The sequence below is a fragment of the Mercenaria mercenaria genome, chromosome 18 (assembly GCF_021730395.1).
Source record: "Mercenaria mercenaria strain notata chromosome 18, MADL_Memer_1, whole genome shotgun sequence".
In the NCBI taxonomy this organism is placed as follows: domain Eukaryota; kingdom Metazoa; phylum Mollusca; class Bivalvia; order Venerida; family Veneridae; genus Mercenaria; species Mercenaria mercenaria.
In genome coordinates this window covers 17,628,536-17,650,627 of record NC_069378.1, presented here as the reverse complement: position 1 = coordinate 17,650,627, position 22,092 = coordinate 17,628,536, and the positions used below count along the sequence as shown (strand labels likewise).

At 32.7% G+C, this 22,092-nt stretch overlaps 1 protein-coding gene and 1 long non-coding RNA gene across 4 annotated transcripts; one reads left to right on the top strand and one right to left on the bottom strand.

The window, feature by feature from the left end:
- Positions 1 to 2,655: 2,655 nt before the first annotated feature.
- On the bottom strand, positions 2,656 to 12,038 carry LOC123538871 (uncharacterized). Its single transcript, XR_008368428.1, has 2 exons — positions 11,826 to 12,038; positions 2,656 to 4,208 (listed from the first exon to the last, which is right to left on the bottom strand). It is a non-coding gene; the product is annotated as an uncharacterized LOC123538871 (long non-coding RNA).
- Positions 5,115 to 20,913, top strand: LOC123538858 (interferon-inducible GTPase 5-like). 3 transcript variants are annotated; one of them, XM_045323262.2, is made up of 2 exons: positions 5,115 to 5,259; positions 18,948 to 20,913. In XM_045323262.2, exons 1-2 carry the CDS (start codon positions 5,240 to 5,242, stop codon positions 20,146 to 20,148), a joined length of 1,221 nt encoding a protein of 406 aa, XP_045179197.2. In that variant the 5' UTR covers positions 5,115 to 5,239; the 3' UTR covers positions 20,149 to 20,913. The 3 variants fall into 3 exon arrangements, with proteins under 3 accessions (XP_045179197.2, XP_045179198.2, XP_045179196.2); XM_045323263.2 differs by lacking the exon at positions 5,115 to 5,259 and adding an exon at positions 16,691 to 16,858; XM_045323261.2 differs by lacking the exon at positions 5,115 to 5,259 and adding an exon at positions 17,387 to 17,427.
- Positions 20,914 to 22,092: the final 1,179 nt, after the last annotated feature.

The window sequence follows — 22,092 nt, the reverse complement described above, 5'->3', positions numbered from 1 at the left end:
GATTTGTGTACTATAGACCAATTGTCATTCAGGTAAAACTCCAAAATAACGTTATAAATACCCCTGTTGAAAGTGAAATCTTGTGCTTCTCCAATAAACGTCATTAGAGACAGTATCCTGTGTATCTATATAATACTCTGTTGAAATGAAACGAAACTTTTTGACTTAGGTCAAATGTTGGCAAAGACAGTACGCCGAAAAAATAAATAACTAACTGGCGACCAAAACACTGTCTTTTTCCGGGCGAAACGATGGCAGAACGAAGAAATTGCATTGGCAAAAGTCTGCAATCATGTTTTACGACTATTCGTCCACTTTTACACACTTTAAATCTTCTGATCGTTAAATTAAATTAGGTACAGTTATTGTAATATATTACTTTATCTCGAGAGCTGATATAAGTGGATAAAGTTTGTCATAATCAGGCTGGTAACATTGCCCGATCGGGCTTTCGACATAAAAACTAATATTTCTTGAATAAATGTATTTAATAAAATAAAATATAATTTAAATTTACAAAATGTACACGTATTTAATTTCATTACAATTTCATTGATTCTGTTGTTATATTTTCGGGTCCTTTGGGATCATGGAGTACATTCATATTTCCAAATTTTCCGTTACTGAGGTTTGCTTAGTTGTAAATGTGTACACTTTTGCGTGATTAGTACTGGTAAGACTTCTAGGAAAATTTAGTTTTAAGAATTTTTTGGGGATGATTCTATATAAATTTATTGTGGCGGAGAAATTCTGTCGGCCGAGAGTTGAACACGGGAGCCATACAACTTAACTGCTTATACACAAATTTGTTTCTTTATTTGACCTTGTTTGGTCTTGGTCTGCCTGTTGTTTTTTTCCTATATCGATGTTTAGGCTCTAGCCTCATTCCCGTCGATTTAGGGGCATTTACGACAGGTGTATTTATAGTAATTATACACAGCGTAATTTTAATCGTGCTTAAATATATTATAATATATCTGTAAGCCTGCAACTCTGTTTGCGTTTCTAGGTTTAGCCCAAGTGATCAAGTGATCTGGCAATCCTAGCGTGCTTAGTTTACTGTTGCGCTTTCATATTTGCCTAGTTTGCGTAGTTTATTGTTGCACTTGCCAAGTTTTTGACTTCATTGGTTTCAAGTCCAGTTGCGTGTTTGCCCATGGATTACAATAATAGCTTGCCTTATTCGCAACAGATTTTGCCATTTGCTTATTTTGCCTACTGCAGTTTCGGACCGTTGCTTCGGCATTCCCTGTCATACTATTGCAGGTTCGCTCGTTTTTTTATGGACAGTTGCTTCGATTGGCACTCCCTGTTCTACTAGGCTCGCTGGTCCTTCTCTCGGCCGACGGCGTTTGGACAGCTGCTCCGGAAATCCCTGTCCAAACCTGAAGTGGCCACCAATCTCCAAATTTATATTAAAGTTATAAGTTAGCGTTGCTTGTTACGCCTTAGAATATTATTGTTTGATGTAATGTTAACTATATAACTAATATTGAATAATAATGATAAATCGCTTAGTATTTTGTTTTATTATTTTTCGGAATGCTAAAATAATGCAATAAATGTGTAGAAATAGAAGAAAATATAAGAAAACAATAACTGTGCTATTTATTTTCCATGTAACATAGAGACATTATTTTTTCATTCCTTTGAAATAACGTAGACTTAAGATTGACAAAAGATGTTAACTCTACAATATACATTTGATAATTAGGTTATTTACTTTGAGGACAGTGGGTTTATGGTTAAATCCCGGTAACACATTATGCATATGTTTCAGGTCTGCAACATTATAAGTTACATTTTTGTTTGTGATAAATTGTTCGATACACATATCATCTACTAAACGTTTCCTTGTGTTCTCTGAAATGGATGATGGCCACACCGGAAAAAAAGTGCATGTTCGTAAAATATTACCGCCATTTTAATCTTCCTGGCCAGATAAAAGCGTGTTCAACCTGATAACGAATAACTGAGTCAACGGTAATCTTATCATCTGCAAGTTTTTCAGCATTTGAAATAACGTGTAGCTCGACCTATTTGCTTTTGTTAAGCGTTTTATATCTATTGCTACATGTATTTATTGATCATGAAATATTGATATAATTACAAAACGCTGCGTGCACTTCAATCAGCTAGATCAAGTACAACCCATTCCTGTTGGAGTAACTTGGTATACTAATGATTGGTTTATCTTATATCGTGGTAATTCTTTATTCGGCATAATTGTGTTTCATTCAAAGAACATTAACTTACTTAAAATGTATTTCACTCTCTTCAAATATAAAATAATGTTTTAAAGACAATAAGGGTCATCAAAGTACGAAGCAAAACTGTACGGCCGTTGCACGCACGCACGTACACACTTTAAAGACTGCTATTTAAAGGGTAGATCACAATTAATTTCTTATCATTTAAAAAAAGACTGCAACCAGAAACAAATGTAGCGGCTACGTTTCAGTGTTAAATAGAGGCAAAGAAACCTGCTATATACTTCACGATCCCTAATGCCTACGTAATCGGACCTCTGTCATAAAATACTGAATTTATTCTTTAGTCTAAAAGGAAAAGATATAGTAACGACACAAAGTCCGAGTAAATGTCTTGTAAATTATTTACCCAGTCAAAGTTTGATTCCATCAAACAAACACAAAATAACTAACTCAAAGTATTTATTCTACGTATAAAATCATAGTTTAGGAGCCATTAAAAGTGCAATGACATGACACAAATTTACGGCCCAAATGAAGCACTGCAAGACCGTTGTTAAAAGGGCAAATCAAAATCTTTTGAATATCAGTTTAAAGGATCAAAACCGAGCAAACTATCAGTCTACAACACTTCCGAACCCATTAACACCGGCATGAACTAAACATTTTGTTAAAATATCAATGAATAGACTGAATGGTCCTACAGGTCCGAAAATATTACGAACTCTCAAACAAACACGAGTGATCTTACCGAAAAAAATCAAATCTTTTAAACAAATGAGTAAGATAAATTAGCCATACTGTTACAATAAAGTTAATGTTTTGGTCAAACTTAAAACAGTTTTCTTCAGAGTATTAAAGTTTCTTCGATTCAATCAATGAAAATAATATGTGTGTATACCTAAAATAGAATGTGAAAAAAGATGAACTGATGATTATTTTGTTTGGTTCAAATATCTGAATTACCAGGCTGACTACAAAATGGATTGTGTCATATAGTTGTGATTTCATGCACTATTTTATGTGCTATAATTATGGAAATTGTTAAATTATAAACGTCTTGGCATTTAATTTTTTCATTTTAACATTGTACATACTACGAACATAAATTATGCCCTAATCAACTTAGCATCTGAATGTACTCTAAAATATTCGCGCATATCCTTTCATCATACCGTTTATAATGAAATGTTACATATTTGTCACTAAAGGCATTATACTGATATGTAAACTTGGTATGTAAATGCAACACTCGCGTGAAGTGAATGTATCGTCAAAGAAATAAACACATATGAATACAATTATCACTTGTGTGGCGTTTTTGTGACATTTGTAATCGATGCATAAAAAGAGCAATTAAATGATTTAATGCATTAACTTAAAATTAAAAATCAACTTTGCTAACGAGAAATGTTTTAAGATTTTCAAAGTCATAGCCTCTGTAAGAGGTGTTGTAATTGTCAATCAGGAAAACGGAAGTGTCAACGAATCCACGGTCGGCTAGATTCTTCAAAATATTTGTTTGTATTTTGTATATCATTCGTCTTTTGTCATGTGATTTAGGGTGAGCTTTTTTGTCTTTCAATACGTCCAACTCCATCTGTGTTCGAACAAAATAAAAATCTTTAGCTTGCCTTTTCACTTCCCTTGCTAACCATAAATCATCATCTCTAAATCTTCCAGCAGATAAGATCAGGAAAAAATCGTATTTCTTAAAGGTCACCTCCTGAAAGTATTTCTCTCTTTGAAAATTTGGGGTGCCAACTCCAGGAAGATCCCAAAACACAATGCTTCTGTTTTTAGGATAGAAATATGGAGTAATTTCAGTGGTGGCTTCCACAATGTCGACATGTGCACCGCCTTCTTCCTCTGCTGTTAAGCCACAAATCGAATTTATGAAACTGGATTTTCCAACTCCAGATGCACCAGTTACAGCTATATTCAAACACTTATTTTGCATTCTTAGGGTTCTGACACGTTAACAATGGTTATAGCAAACTGAAAATAAACTATGTATAATATATATGCATGGTTAAGTTTTCAAGCAGATACTTTTTGTATTATATATTATATTTTTAATTGCGAATTTTCCATCTTGTGGTTTTAGTAGTACAGCCCGTTCTGTTTATTGCTTTGAATGAAATAAGATAAAAACGTGCTTTGATATTCAAAGTACTATCAGTTTAAAGACACATTGTAACATAATCTACTTTTACCATAACGAATTTGTTTCTAAAGATTTTCAGTCCACATTATTTGGATTATAAGTTGGTGATTATTTTATCATTTTGATAAGCAAAAATACTAATAGAGCCACTTGTTCAAAATGTTTCATGCAAACGTTTAACAGACAATCCAATATTCTAGAAAAAAATAACAGTCAACGATCACATTGGTACATGTATGTGTGATAAATATATTTCCATTATATGCTTATCCGGTATCGGTATTTTTGTGTAATTGGTATTTGTTGTAGCAAAATAATACAGGTGGATATCCAAGATAAAATACCAAAATGCAGGTTAAGTATAGTAAAGGTTATTAACGGGTTCAAATACTGAAGTATAAAAATTGACTAGAGTAATTTGTCAATGCTGTGACAAATATCATTTTTAAATATACATTAAATCCAACGATTTCGATTCAAAAATACCACTGAGAATATACAGGGAGCAAATCAAAATATGAAATAGCCAAAGTCTACATATAAGTTTACCAGTTCATTTTGCGTAATCAAAACCGAAATTAGTATTATTTCTTTTAGATATTTTCGTGATGTTAACTTCCTTTTCCTAGTCACGTAATCGAAACCGATAATGTTATTTCCCTCAAAGTAGTACTTAATATGTACTTTCCGTTTCACATTTATCACATATACCTCAACATAAAATCTTTCAAATACATAACAAAAGCTATTAAAATATACTTTGGAAACATGCCATATTCGGATATTTCTGTTTCACATTAAGGGATAATCTTACCACTGATTTATTTATTGGAAGGAATCGTAACGTATACCACATAAACTGATGTCTTGGAGGAAACAGGGGTAGGAAAAACTTTATATTACAAATATTTATATCATGGTCACTGATTTTTATAAATTATAATTTGTTGTTAAATATACTACGGTATTTTGTGTAACTTATTCTTTCTTGTTTTTATTTCACAATATAAGGATAATTCTTAATTAAATTCAGGATTTTTTCCTTATTTTGCGAGTCCGAAAGACAAAATCCTAAAAATCTTCTTATAAGGAAGCCGAATGTTGCCTCTTGACAATAACTGTAGTTTTATGTTTTAACATTCCTTTTGTGTAATAGTCTCGTTTGACTTGTTGATTATGAACAGCTGGAATTTGCATTGAACATTTACATCGAAATAGAAATTAGCAGGATTGAACATAATACAAAAATAGGATAGATATTCTGTTGGAAAAGGCACGTTCCAAAAACGCAGCCTCTATCTATATTAATCAGCGTCTGACATAGAAGTTTGTGTGTATGTCCATGAATGAAGTTATTTTCTTTTGTTTTCAAAAGTCTACCGGCTCTGAATGTAGAATATTCATGTTTTACCACACTGGCATACTTATCGAATAGGAACAAACGTTTTTACACGCCCTTTAGATACTTTTCAGTCAAAGATAGTGATAAGCGATGTCAATATATACTTATAAAGCTGTATGTCATAATACAGCGTGTTGTGTAAATTAGCGTTGGCATCAGAAATGTTTGGAATACAATAAACTTTAGGTAAATCGCGCTTGATACGAAAAGAGCTAAACGGTAAAACTTCATAGCAGTGGCTTTTGTTGAACGCGAAGATACGGTTGGAAGTAGGTAAGAACGAGTAATTTAATTTTTCGTATCCGAACAATTGACCCTATTTTATTAAACTGTTAAAATATACGAACTAAACTAGAAGATACGTTTGAAGTCAGAAGATACGATGCAAAATTAGTTCAACAAGAACCAAACAAGCTAACACCTGTAAACGTCCGTCTTCAAAGTCAGCTTTTAATGATATGTGCATTTTGATTTGTTGCACAATGGAAATAATTATACAAACGTGTTTGCATAAAAATCCTCATTTTTGAGAGTATTTGAGAGCACCTTTACTTTGATCCGATTTCATGGGATCATCGATTCCGTTCCATGTACTTTTGTTGTAGAATTTAACTTTTTAAGCCGATGCTAGGGGGCGTACGAGATGTTGCACTTTTCATTACCTATCGGTAAACGTGAGTCTACTATTATTTTCTTTGGTTGTGATCTAAGCGTCTACACGATATTTTCTATCTTCTCTTACTCTTTTTGTAGCCTAGATATCAAATAGTACGATCTTTGACCATTTCAAGTTTTGAAAGATACCCTGAGGGAAAAGAAAAGGAGACGAGAGAGGGATAACTAAAATGCATATACAAGTACATAACGTGAATAGAGTTTAAATAACAAGTATGTTATTAGTTTAAGAACTGTTTGACCATCCAGAATTTTTGTTATTGTTAGTAATGGTACTTTGATTGATGAATTTATACAACTGGTGCGATGCAACGAAAACAATGCACATCTGTGTTAGTTACGCAAACTTTTACGGGATAGTTCAGGTAAATCAATTGTTAAGGTGGACATATTTGTTGTGTTGGTGTAGCATGCTGTCACTAGGTCGATTAAGTTCCATTCCTAGCTGTAATAACAAGTTGTCTATGAGTAAAACTTGTTGTTTTGTCTAAGTGTAAAACCGTATTTCTTAATGGTCTCCACTTGAAAGTATTTTTCTCTTAGACAATTTGGGGTACAAACCCAGGAAGATTGCAAAAGTGTTCAAACATTGAAATAAAATATTATCATTAGATTTTATTGACTGGGGTTATTTGTCGATGCTAAGACAGACATTATTTTATGTATCTAAAATGAAAAGATTTCGATGTAAATAAAAAAAAATACAACTGAGAATATACCGATACATAAAGTAAAGGAATACATATAATGAAATCACAAAGCCTACCTATGCTGTCTACACAGCGATTATGTCAGCTTAACCGAAACCGAAATCAGTATTATTTTCTTCAGATATTTTCGTTCCATTAATTCCTGTTCTTAGTAACCTAAACGAAACCGAAAACACTGTTATTTCCCTCAAATTAGTTCTAAATATTTATTTTCTGTTTCACATTTTTGATCTGTACTTCAACACTAAAATCGATTCAAGAAATAATACAATCTACAAGAATAACCTTGCAACAATGTCATTGATTTTTCTGATACTGATTAAGGTATAAGCTCTCTATTGAATTATTTATTGTATTGCTGTGTTAAATGTTTTATTTTCTGTATAGCGGGTATTTGTCTGCCTTTAAAACAATACAATAAAGATGTGCTTAAAGTATTTTTAAAATATTGATAAATAAATATGTCTACTAATATAATATTTGCTCTCGTTACTGTGCAAAATGGGACATTGTAGATGTGATATTTTTCTTTGTTCATGACGCCAGCATGTCTTGTTATCACTCAGCGACTGAAATTTTAAAAAATATACAAGTTTTCTAGATAACATATCCAGAGAACTTAAGGAGGTAGGTTACCTTGATATTTGTAAGTGCGCATGTCCAACCGGAAGCTAACGTGACGATTTACGACGACGTTTACGACAAACTAAATGTGTTTGTATATCCATTCTTCTGGAAATAAATCTTGAACCTGCCTCCGATCTTATGTTTAATGGTTTAATAATGCAGAAATAATGAATGAATTGCCGAAGAAACGCTTCAAAACATTGCTGCCTTAAAATGACGTCATTGACGTCATGACGTTACGTGTCAGTTACCGCGCAAAATTAATAGCTTTTATTTTGAAAGTACGTTATTCTGTGCTTTTTCTTTATTTGAACTATTTTTTTCAACAGCCATTATTTGCTGAAATACTTTTTATTAGTCTTTCGCTCTGAAAAATGATCAATATTTTGCTTCTTTTATGTAATTATACTGAAATGTTATGCGGAATGTAAGAAAATGGATGCTGGTAACTGATGTGATTGGGAATATAGCTGGCTGAAAGGTAACTTATTACGGTCATTTACAAATAAAAATTGGCCTGTTTGATTTGTTATACCTATTTCCCAGTTTCCGTTGATAATTTGTTACTTAAATACTAAAACTAAGCTCTAAAATTGTTCAAATTTCAGTATAAAATTGTGGTGTCTTGAATTAAATTGATGTTACCATGGAAACGAAGCCCGTGACCTATATGTCTAATTGTAAAATTCAAAAGCGTTGACACTGGTCTATTCAAGGAACACAGCTTCGGCTTTTTATTTTCATTTCAACAATATCCATGAGAATAATAGCAGCATGCAGAACGATTTTTCAATAAAAATGTCAGACGACGGGCACTGCTGTAAGTATTTTAAGCTGTGAAATTTGTTAAATTAACTGCAATTCATACGAAAATATTACTAACGTTAGAAATAAGATGTTTTAAAGCTACATTAACAAGAAAGATAATTTTATATAATATTTTTTTATAAGATATTACGATAAAAAGCAACATATAAGCTATTTTAAACATCTCTGTTGCCATAGTTACTCTAAACTTTAAGAAAAACATAGTACCATGTAAAGTTCTTGGTATTTTGCTAATCATATTACCCAAATATTCCATGTTGGTCAATAACAGAATGGCACTGAAGCCGTCGAAAAACCCGTTTTCATACATAATTGTTGAAAAATGAGAGAAAATGCGTTACCATGGAAACACGAGCCCCGCGACATATACATTTTAAGCTTTTATTAGAAAGCTAATGCGCATACTAGTAAAACTATTAATTATGCAGACTTCTACGGATAACAATGAAACCAAAATACACTGAAAAGTGTTAAATATCCGTATTTTCCTTCTTCTTTCTATATAAAATACCTTCAGAGGGTCATGTACTTCAAACCTGGATAAAAATTGTACTTGAAGGGACAGAGATAAACGGAACTGAGATTGTAGCAGTTAAAACATTAAATTACAAGAAATACAAAAAATCACTGCGGTTCAACTAATCTGAATTTACCCTTGTAACAAGGTAACCTACCTCCTTAAGTGATGTTAGGAACATTTTCGACTTAAACACAATATAATATGTTTTGCAGTATACATTAATTAGAACTTTTAGATTGTTGTAACAGTATTTTTGTGTGAATAAAATATTCTAAACAACGCAAAACTGGGAATAAACGTGTTTAAAAATTAAAATAAATCGCGCAATATGTGAACAATTTGGCATTTTCAAAACTTGCCCAATTTGCCTTTGAAAACATTTACTAGAATATTGACAGATATGTCACAGATATGAAACAAAACAGATAAAATGATTGGAGTAGTAAATGTTTCAGTTTGTATGGACTAAGAGAGAGGTTAGCTGTTTGCACACCACAATGTCGTTACAGCAAAGATAAGAATAAAAACGTCACTCTGTTGTGCTATTTAAACAATAAATTAAATATACAATTAGCAAAATGGATGTTTTAAGGCTAACAGTAAGTAAAATCTCGATAAAGAGAGTATTTAATAACGTATCAAACAAAACAACAACAAACAGGTTGCACTGAGGTCATGAAACATGCAATACCCTTCATCCCGTACAAATGTTAGGAAATATATGTTGACATAAGCATTACTATGAATATACTATAGATATTATTTCTATTCCATGGAGATACACCCCACCCACTGAGTTTTGGATGCTTAAATTCAATAATATGTGAATATGCTAATGTACGTCAAATATCATGGAATTTCATTTTATGCCAATACCAGTGTACAAATTGCAACGTAACTATAATTCAATAACGTAATATTTTATTTACCAGGTAGACTGACCCCATCCACTAATGTGTTTACTTAATTTTTTGGTTGATATATAATGCTGATATACTGACACAAATACCATTGTGAAATTTACTCTCTTGAAGTTTGATTATCGGTTTAACGTGATATTTTACATGTAAGAAAAATAGTAACAAGAGCTCCACTCGTTCCTAAAGAGAATAGGACAGGGCAGTAAATATGGACGTTTAAACAATAATTTATTTGGGGTCTGGGTGAATGGGGAGAGGGGTGTGGGGGTGCAGGATGTCGATAAGGGATATTAAGATTTAACATAAAGAAACTTAACAGAAAGACAACAAAGGATCCCTGTTACATTTGCCTTTAAGCCATTGACACTAAAATCAGTAGGGTTGCTTCTCAAGTAGTTCTTAGTCACTGTGTAAAGTCTGAAAGCTATAGCTATTATGCTTTCTATCTTAGAGCTCCGGAAATGAACAAATTTCCGGACATTATGTCAGCTAACTGTGCTCTTGACCTTTGAATCAGTGACCCAAAATTGAGATATTCCTCTAGCTGAACTACGACATTGTGTATAGATTTATGATTTATAATCTGGAAGCTAATTTCAGTCTCCCGGCTACTCAAATCAAGTTTCATAAAATCGATTTGTGGCTTAACAGTAGAGGAAGAAGGAGGGGCTCATGTCGACATTGTAGAAGCCACCACTGAAATTACTCCATATTTCTCTCCTAAAATCAGGAGCCTCGTGTTTTGCGATCTTCCTGGGGTTTGTATCCCAAATTGTCTAAGAGAAAAATACTTTCAAGTGGTGACCATTAACAAATACGGTTTTTACACTCAGAAAATTCGGGGTGCCAACTCCAGGAAGATCCTAAAACACAATGCTCCTGTTTTTAGGGTAAAAATATGGAGTAATTTCAGTGGTGGCTTCCACAATGTCCACAAGTGCAACCCTTTCATCCTCTGCTGTTAAAGCACAAATTGAATTTATGAAACTGGATTTTCCAACTCCAGATGCACCTGTTACAGCTATATTCAAAACCTTATTTTGCATTTTTATGGTATTGTTTTACACGCTAACTACGGTTATAGCAAACTGAAAATTTAATATGTATAATATACATGCATAGTTAAGTTTTCAAGCAGATACTTTTAGTATAATATTCTATATTGTGAACTGCGAATTTTCCATCTTGTGGTTTTAGTAGTACAGCCCGTCCTCTTTATTGCGTTGAATGAAATATGACAAAAATGTACTTTGATATTCAAAGACACATTGTAACAGAATCTACCTTTACCACAGATAATTTGTTTCTAAAGGTTTTCAGTCAGCATTCTTTGGCTTATTACTTTGTGATTATTTTATCATTTTGATAAGCAAAAATACTAACAGAGCTACCAGTTTAAAAACTTTCATGCAAAACATAACGCTTAACAGACAATCCAATATTCAAGAAAAATATAACAGTCAACGATCACATTGACATATGCATTTGTGATAAATATATTTCCATAATATTCTTATCGGGTATCGGTATTTTTGTGTTATTGGTATTTGTTGTAGCAAAATCATACAGGTGGATATCCAAAGCGCATGATAAAGTACCAAAATACAGGTTAAGTATTGTATAGGTTATTAACGGGTTCAAATACCGAAGTATGAAAACTGACAAATATTATTTTTAAATGTACCTTAAATGCAACGATTTCGATTCAAAAATACAACTGAGAATATGCAGGGAGCAAATCAAAATATGAAATAATCAAAGCCTACCTTTCAGTTGACCATTTCATTTTGCGTAATCGAATCCGACATTAGTATTATTTCTTTTACATATTCATGATGTTTACTTCCTTTTCCTAGTCACGTAATCGAAACCAACTGAACATAAGCTATTTCCATCAAAGTAGTACTTAATATGTACTTTCTGTTTCACATTTATCACATATACCTCCACATAAAATCTTTCAAATACATACTAAAATCTATAAAAATATCTTTTGGAAGCATTCGGATATTTCTGTTTCTAATTAAGGGATAAGCTTACCACTGGTTTATTTTTTGAAAGGTATCGTTATACCATACAAGTTGATGTCTTGGAGAAAACACCATATAAAGACAATTCTTAATTTAATTCATGTTTTTTTCTGATTCTAAGAGTCCGAAAGACAAAATCCTAAAATACTTCTTATAAGGAAGTCAAATGTTGCCTCTTGACAATAATTGTAGTTTTATGTTTAAACATTCCTTTTGTGTAATTGTCTCGTTTTACGTGTTAATTATGAACAGCTGGAATTTGCATTGTAAATTTACGTAGAAAAAGATATTAGCAGGATTGAACAAAATACAAAAATAGGAAAGATGTTCTGTTGGAAAAGGCACGTTCCAAAAACGCAGCCTCTATCTATATTAATCAGCGTCTGACATAGAATTTTGTTCGATGTCCATGAATGAAGTTATTTTCGTTTGGTTTTTAAAAGTCTACCGGCTCTGAATGTAGAATATTCATGTTTTACCACACTGGCATACTTATCGGATAGGAACAAACGTTTTTACATCCCTTTAGATAATTTTCAGTCAAAGATAGTGATAAGCGATATCAATATATACTGTATAAAGCTGTCTGTCATATTACAGCGTGTTGTGTAAAGTAGCGTTGGCATCAGAAATGTTTGAAATACAATAAACTTAAGGTAAATCGCGCTTGGGACGAAAAGAGATAAACGGTACAAATTCATTAGTAGTGGCTTTTGTTGAACGCGAAGATACGGTTGAAGTACGTAAGAACGAGTAATTTAATTTTTCGTATCCGAACAATTGACCACATATTTTATTAACTAATGAAATATAGGGACTAAACTAGAAGATACGTTTGAAGTCAGAAGATACGAAGCAAAATTAGTTCAGCAAGAACTACACAAGCTAACATCTGTAAACGTTCATCTTCAAAGTCAGCTTTTAATGATATGTGCATTTTGATTCGATGTACACAGGAAATAATTATAAAAACGTGTTTGCATAAAAATTCTCATTGTTTTGAGAGTATATGAGAGCACCTTTTCTTCGATCAGATTTCATAGGATCCTTTAAAGTAAGTATAATTTTGAATTACGGAATGACAGCGAGTCACTCACATGGTGGTGTAATGGATACTGTCAATCAAATTATAGATATATTTAACCGTTATAACAGCAGCCTTTTTAGTGGCGAGTGCAAAAAGTCGCCCCTTAATTATTATTAGTTCTGGTCAGTTGTGATCATCGAGTCCGTTCCATGTACTTTTTTTTTATAGAATTTAACATTTTAAGCCGATGCTAGGGGGCGTACGAGATGTTGCTCTTTTCATTACCTATCGGTAAAAATGAGTCTATTATTATTTTCTTTGGTTGTGATCTAAGCGTCTACACGACAATTTCTATCTTCACTTACTCTTATTGTAGCCTAGATATTTAATAGTACGATCTTTGACTATTTCTTGTTTTGAAAGATATTCTTAGGGAAAAGAAAAGGAGACGAGAGAGGGATAATTAAAAATGCATATACAAGTACATAACGTGAATAGAGTTTAAATAACAAGTATGTTATAAGTTTATAAGAACTGTTTGACCATTCATATTTTTTGTTATTGTGTTATTGTAAGTAATGGTACTTTGATTGATAAATTTATACAACTGGTGCGATGCAACGAAAACCATGCACATCTGTGTAAGTTACGCGAACGTTTACGGGATAGTTCAGGTAAATCAATTGTTAAGGTGGACATACTTGTTGTGTTGGTGTAGCATGCTGTCACTAGGTCGATTAAGTTCCATTCCTAGCTGTAATAACAATTTGTCTATGAGTAAAACTTTTTTTTTTCTGAGTGTAAAAACAGTATTTCTTAATGGTCACCACTTGAAAGTATTTTTCTCTTAGACAATTTGGGGTACAAACCCCAGGAAGATCGCAAAACACGAGTTTCTGTTTTTAGGATAGAAATACATGTATGGAGTAATCACAGTGTTGGCTTCTACAATGTCGAGCCCCTCCTTCTTCATCTGCTGTTAAGTCACAAATCGAATTTATGAAACTTGATTTGAGTAGCCGGGAGACTGAAGTTGGCTTCCAGATTATAAATCATAAAGTCTATACACAATGTCGTAGTTCAACTAGAGGAATATCTCAATTTTGGGTCATTGATTCAAAGATCAAGGGCACAGTTAGCTGACATAATTTCTGGAAATTTGTTCATTTCCGGGGCTTTAAGTTAGAAAGAATAATGGGTATGACTTTCAGAATTTACAGTGACTAAGAACTACTTGAGAAGGAACCCTACAGATTTTGGTGTCAATGGCTTAAAGGCAAATGTAACAGGGATCCTTTGTTGTCTTTCTGTTAAGTTTCTTAATATTAAATCTTAAAGGGAAAGGCAACGTTGTTCTTATGTTATTTTCGTCAGCTTGGATTTCTTAAAACATTTAAAAAAGTGAAAGAATTTTCAAAATCGGACTAAAAATGAGACAGTTGTGAGCATTTGAATATTTGCTCAAATTGGCGTTTCCATGGCAACAAAAAAACAAAATGGCGGATTTATCAAATTTTTAGATAGACATTTGAACTGTATTTATTTATTTCAGTAAAAAAAATGTCTCTACTTCTTTTTCCAGCTATAACGACAGATTATATCAGGTTTTACACCTTACACTCAAATACATACGAAAATAAATCTGTTTAAAAGGTAAATAAAGAATTCAGTAGTGTGTAAATGACGTCATAAACACACTAAAATAGCTGCCTCCATGATCAGCCATTTTCTTAAATTTCAAACTGCCATATCTCTTTCAATAATGGTCCGATTTTAAAGTTTTTTCCAGCATTAAAAGGTTTGAAGATTGCTTTCATATAAAATTAACTAATTGTCAGGCTTTCCTTACCCTTTAATATCCATTATCGACATCCTACACCCCAACACCCCTCTCCCCATTCCCCCAGACTCCAAATAAATTGTGGTTTAAACGTCCAATTTTACTGTCATGTCCTATTCTCTTTAGGAACGAATGGAGCTCTTGTTACTATTTCTTACATGTAAAATATCACGTTAAACCGACAATCAAAATTCAAGAGTGTAAATGTCACCATGGCATATGTGCAAATATATCAGCATTATCTGCTCATCGGAATTGTTTGGTTATTGAGGTAATATTCATCACAGGTACTCTTTTTTTTGCAAAAGTTGAAACATCGAAGTATTTTTTGTTTAAGTCTTTTACCTTGGTATAGACTGGGGTTCAAACATTGAAATAAAATATTATCAATAGAGTTTACTGACTATGGCTATTTGTTGATGCTAAGACAGACATTATTTTATATATCTAAAATGAAACAATTTCGATGAAAAACACAACTGAGATTATACCGATACATAAAGTAATGCAATACATACAATGAAATAACAAAGCCTACCAATGCTGTATACATAGCAATTCTGTTAGCTTAACCAAAACCGAAATCAGTATTATTTTCTTCAGATATTTTCGTTCCATTTACTTCCTTTTCTTAGTAACCAAAACGAAACCGAAAGCACTGTTATTTCCCTCAGATTAGTTCTCAATATTCATTTTCTTTTTCACATTTGTCATATGTACTTCAACACTTAAATCATTCCAATACATAATACAATCTGCATGAATAACCTTGGAACAATGCCATTGATTTTTTATACTCATTAAGGCATGAGCTTAATACTAAATTATTTATTGTATTGCTGTGTTGAATAAGCAAAATATTTTATTTTCTGAAAGTGTATAGCGGGTATTTTTCTGTCTTTAAAACAAAGCAATAAAGGTGTGTTTAAAGTATTTTGAAATAATTCATATATAAATACTTCTACTCAAAATAATATTTGCTTTTGAATTTTGTGCCTTAAAAATATCAGTTCTCGTTACAAGGCAATATATTTATTCATTTTGTTGGGTTTAACGTCGCACCGACAAAATTATAGGTCATATGGCGACTTTCCAGCTTTGATGGTGGAGGAGGACCCCAGGTGCCCCTTCGTGCATTATTTCATCACGAGTGGGCACCTGTGTGAAACCACCGACCTTCCGTAAGCTAGCTTGATGGCTTCGAACCCACATCGATGAGGGGCAAGTAGCTTGAAGTCAGCGACCTGACCATAAAGGAAAAGTGGAATAATGTAGATGCGATATTTTTTTATTACACCAACATTTCACATTAACAAGTAGCGGCGGTATTACCTTTTTAATATAAAAATGTACTTTCATGAGATTGCCAAAGAACTGCACTCAGTGTTCATTATGCAAATAAAATCTAAACAAATACAATGATTAACGCTAACTATATGTACTATATTTATATACTTGGTAAGCGAAAGTAGCTCCTTAAGTGAAGTCATGACATTTAAATCATTTCACTAGCGTTTCTTAATGTATTATCATAACGTTCTGGTGCAATTAAATAGCAAATTGTTGGACAAGGATATAAACGTAAACAGAAATTACATCGATACTGTCATAAGCGATCAACGGTTGCATATGTTTCTTTTGAACATTAGGGTTAACAACTGCCTTAAGTCTAATCGTCCTAATGATAACGTTATCAAAAGAACTGACGAAAGATACCAAAAAAAAAACAACATTCGGGTAATAATCAATGATTCAGACGTGAGGAAAATACCGTCTTTTTACACTTTCTTAATATAGACTACATGCAATCGAAGAGCATTGCACAACATTTGTCAACAGTTTTTACAGTTACTTCAAAGAGCTTGGAGTGTTTATTTGTTCTGGAAATATCAAAATACTATGGTAATTATGTCAAGATTACTTAAAGTTTATAATTTCAAATACCACTAATAAAGTTACAGTTTTATTATTTATGTGAAGCATAGTCTAATTATATTTGATAAAATCATTGTTATTGATGTATACAAAATTAAACTAAAAAACGATTTCCTTAACAATACTATAAATGTTTTATATATACATCATGTAAACGCAATGTGAAAACGTTGGAGGGACTGTGAAGTATTAAGGAATATATAAGCTTTCTAGCTCACATATCCGGAGCGCTTAAGTAACGTTAAGAACATTTTCGACTTAAAACACTAGAGTTTCTACAGTATACATTAATTAGATAAATGACACGTGTTTGCGCCCAATTAAAGAAAGTAATATAATTAAAATGTTTTATATATACATGCAAACAAAATGTGAAAACGTTGGAGGGACTTTTGTGAAGTTTTAATGAATTTTTTAATTTTCCAGCTCACATATCTTAAGTGACGTTTAGGAACATTTCGACTTAAAACGCAAGATCATATATTTTTACAGTATACATAAATTAGATAAATGACACGTGGTTGCACCCAGTTAAAGTAAGTAATATAATTTACAAGTTGTGAGTATATTCCCATTATACAACAACCAAAACATAAGACTGAAAAGAAAACGCTTCTGGAAATACTTAAAAATACATAAATTATGCAAATCTAAACAACCGACAAACTGTCAGATTGTTGTAACAGTTTTTGTTTGTTTTGTCAATACAATATTCAAAACAACACAAGAATGGGAATACACGTGTTTAAAAGTTTATATGTAAATAGTGTCGCATTTAAGCTGTCCAATTTTCAGTTTTCCCTTTGAAAGCATTAACTAAAATATTGACAGGTATAAACACAGATATGCAACAAAACAGATAAAGTTATTGGAGTAGAAAATGTTTCAATTTGTATGGACTTTAAACAGAGATTAGCTGTTTGCACTCCACAAGGTCGTTACAGCAAAGATAAAAAAAATAAACGCCACTCTATTGTGCTATTTAAACAATACATTCAATATGCAATTAGAAAATTAGGTGTATTAAGGCTAACGGTAAGGAATAAAAACTGTAAAGACAGCATTTGATAACGTAACAAACAAAACAATAACAAACATGATTTCATTGAGATCATCAAATGTGCAACACTCTATATTCCACCTGTCCTTCACCGGTTTTTTGCGGATCCCTGTTATACAGAAATATTGAACGGATTCCATGACCAAAAAGGACCAGAAGATATCACAAATCTGAGTTTGTGTTACCCCATGGTTTGATCAATTAGTTCATTTTTTGTGTAACATAGACACAGCAGGCACTAGCTGCTTTTAAACTCTGCTTAAATCCCATTTCTGTTTACAACACTGACCAGTTACTCTTTTCATAAGAAAGTGTAGGATACAATTTCAACCTAATGATTTGTAATATTATATATTCATATCTGTTTATCTTGCTTGTGTTTGTATATCTATTTTAACATTCAAGGAATGCTATCCTCCAAAAACATTTTTAAATTTATTCTTAATCATTTGTATTTTTCGAAATGTAAATATTATGGAACTTAAGCACTTTTGAAAGTGTGTATAATAAGTGTGTATAATTATACAGGAAGAGAGTGCTACAAAATTTGACAATTTTAATAATGATAATAATAGTAATAGTAGTAGTAGTAGTAATGTTAATAAGAATAAAATAAATATTTAAAATAGTTATGTATGACTATCGTCTATTTTAGTTTAAGTCCATGTAATTGAAATTATTACTGCAAACATGCAAGTTACCAGAAACCAAATATACATTACGCACGGTTTCGGTAGTATCTGACTACCTTAATGAATTACACAACGCTGTTATTCGTATGGATAATCAAGATTACAACAGCTCGCAAAGCCACCGAGAATTAGTAAAAATACTACCTTAATAATTCCATATATGTCACGCTATTCTACATTTATTGGCGATTCAACCTAAATTCAAGTGATATTTATAATTCGATTTTTGATTGAACTATTCAAAGTCTGTAAAGAAATTAAATTCATCAGCTGGTTTTCTATCGTCATACTTTGTATAATTCAGGACAATGGCAGAAGCACAGACAACAATCTCTGAAGTTGTGAAACGCGAGTTACAGGAAGCTGTCTCAAGTGGTGGTGTTGCGAAATTGAAAGATCTAATCAATAAGAAAAACAACGAATGGAAAGAGATTCCTCTTAATATTGCAATAACAGGCGAATCTGGAGTTGGAAAGTCAAGCTTCATCAATGCGATCCGTGGTATTACTGCAGACGATGATGGCGGTGCTCATGTCGATGTTGTTGAAGCAACTAGAGAAATAAAACCATACACACATCCTATGAATAGCAGCATGGTCCTCTGGGATCTCCCTGGAGTTGGAACACCGAGATTTCCCAGGGGTTCCTATCTGACACAAGTAAACTTTGAGAAGTACGACTTTTTTCTTATAGTCTCAGCTGGTAGATTTAGAGAAGATGATCTCTGGTTGGCTCAAGAAATCCAGAGCCTGAAAAAGAACTTTCATTTTGTGCGCACGCAAATGGATGTTGAGGTGGACAAAGATAAAAAAGGACATCCAAAAACGCATTCAAAAAGCAAGGTCATCGAAAAAGTTAGAATCGATTGCCTCAAAAACCTCGAAGAGCATGACCTCACAAAAGCCTCTGTATTTCTGATCGACAACTACTCTCCTATGGACTATGATTTTGATGCATTAACAAGAACGCTGATCGATGAAGCCCCTGAACACAAGAGAGAGGCAATGATTCTTTCAATGTCTGTTCTTACAGATGGGGTTATAGAAAGGAAACTGGAAGCCCTCAAAGAGAGAATTTATAAGGTTTCTCTGCTCTCGGCGGTTGGTGGTGCAATACCAATACCTGGAGTAGGAGCTGCTGTTGATCTGGCAATACTGGCTGAAGAGGTGAACTTCTACAAAAGTCAGCTTGGACTTGACGCTGAGACAATCGCAGAACACGCAAGATATCTAAACACAGAGGCTAGGCAGTTACAGAAAAAATTAGGCCTGCAAAGTTTTGGGTTGGCAACAACCGCTAAAGGCCTTGCACAAAGCGTTTCAAGTTTAGCAGCTTCTGAAACGGTTGAAAGTACACTGCCCTTGGCAATCCCGGTTATAGGCAGTATTATATCAGCAGGAATTTCATATGGAGTGTCGGTTGCGAGTCTTAGGTATTTTCTGGGTATTTTGTCAGAGGATGCCCGAAAGATAAACGAGGAACTGCTGAAAAACTCATTGCAATAAGTACATTGAAGTTTCTAATATACATAGTACAATGTACTAGTATAATGTTTTAAAATTACATTTAGTTAAAATACAAAAAAAATGTTTGATACACATTTTGATTTTTTTTCAGGCTATTCACGTACAATTTATCACAAGTTCAGCGCACATGAATATGTAATATTAAACAACATTAAATTCCAATGCAGTGCTTAAAAATAATTTTTCTAACACAGAGGCACTAATGTCATGTTTGTCTGCTGCGTTTTTATATAAAAACAATAACACATAGTATATGTTTTCTTTTCCTATCAACAGTCTTATGGAATGCGATTTAAGAAGGAAAATAGATTATAGGAGCATTTAGTCATTTCTAACTTGTTCTTAGTTTAAAGAGCGACTGCGTTAGTTGGAAAAAAGTTAAGACTCTCGTCTTGTAGCAGATCCGATAAAAGGAACTTGCCTCTTTAATTTTGCCGAAAGGACACAAGTACTAGTTCTGAATATATACCGCTTTAACCGGTGTTCTTATCAAACTGAAACTACCATTAAATCAAAGAATGGAAAAGAGTTTCGGAATTGTATAATTGAAGAATAGTCAGAACGTTGACAAAGTTATAAGAACTCGAAAAGTCTTATTCATCGTACAAACTAGGCTTTGTTATTGATGACATAATTTTATTATATCTATCGTAGGGTGTGTGTTACTAGAATAGATATTTTGTAAATCAGGCATATCGTTTCTGTGTAGCTAGAGAAACAATAAAATATTATCTAAAATCCGTTGATCATGTTCCTTGTGAACATTTAAATGCTATATGGAATGTCTAGACAATTAGCACCATCTCGTATACATGAACACTTTTAAAGAAAAATAAATTGATCCCTAAAAGCGATACCAGTTAGAGAGTTCCCGGGTTTAAGGATAAATGATGCTCGTTTGCAGAAAAAAGACAGGATGTTTGAGATACTTGCGAAATGATACATCTGTCTCCTGTGTTGAAATTTTATTTTGTTAAATTAGAATTCATAACTTGCTCCATACAATAATGATTGTATCACTAGCAAACAAGTCTGCGAGCAATGCGAGCTAATGATTTACTTTAAGGTCACGCAAAATGTGTGCTAAAACAAAAGTGAGTTTAAATGTAGTACCGGCCTATCTGGATACGCTTATAGTGCAAATAGCATAATAAAAGTAAAGGAAAGTATAATTGAAGAATAAAACTATTTTTTTATCTGTATCGATTTCTTTAATTCTGGATATTTCCTTTTAAGCTCGCCGTGACGAATGATACAATGCAATAAACCAGCCGTCGGCGTCCGCGTCAACGTCGGTGTTGTGCGTAGACACCTTAATCATAATTTTCAGCAAACTTTTATATCAGTTATTACTCATCATAATTGAACGAAACTTCACACATGCCTTTCCCATAAAAACACTAACTTAATATCATAGGTTCAATAACTCTTGCTATCATTGTGATAAAATCATGCCCTTTTTATACTTAGATCTTTAATATTCTGTTAGCAATTGTCATAAAATCACCGTAACAACTCGTATCAACGGATTAATTTCACACATTTCTTTGCCATGATAATATCAACTCAAAGACAATGGTTTCATTACTCTAAGCCTTGCTATCATTCAGACGCAATTGTGCCCATTTTTGTACTTGGTCATTTTGTCAACAAGATTTTGCACGCGATTAACAGCGTTTAAATTTGTAAGTAACTACACTTCACAACTGGATGACACTTCACACATCTCCTTCGTGTGGAAGACACGAGTTCCATAACTTTTACTATCATTTTGATGAAGTTATGACACCAGTTATTCTGAGCCAGTTTTATCAACATATTTCTGTTTGCGGTTGTATGTGACTTAATATATAAGTTATATCACATTACAACTGAATGAAACTTCAAATATCCTTTTGCTGTGAAAACATATGTTTCATATGT

Coding starts and splice junctions, on each gene's coding strand:
- LOC123538858 (XM_045323261.2), top strand. CDS start 17,402: ATGACACGTGGTTGCACCCAGTTAAA. Junction 17,428..18,947: donor CGTGGTTGCACCCAGTTAAA/GTAAGTAATATA, acceptor TGTATAATTCAG/GACAATGGCAGAAGCACAGA.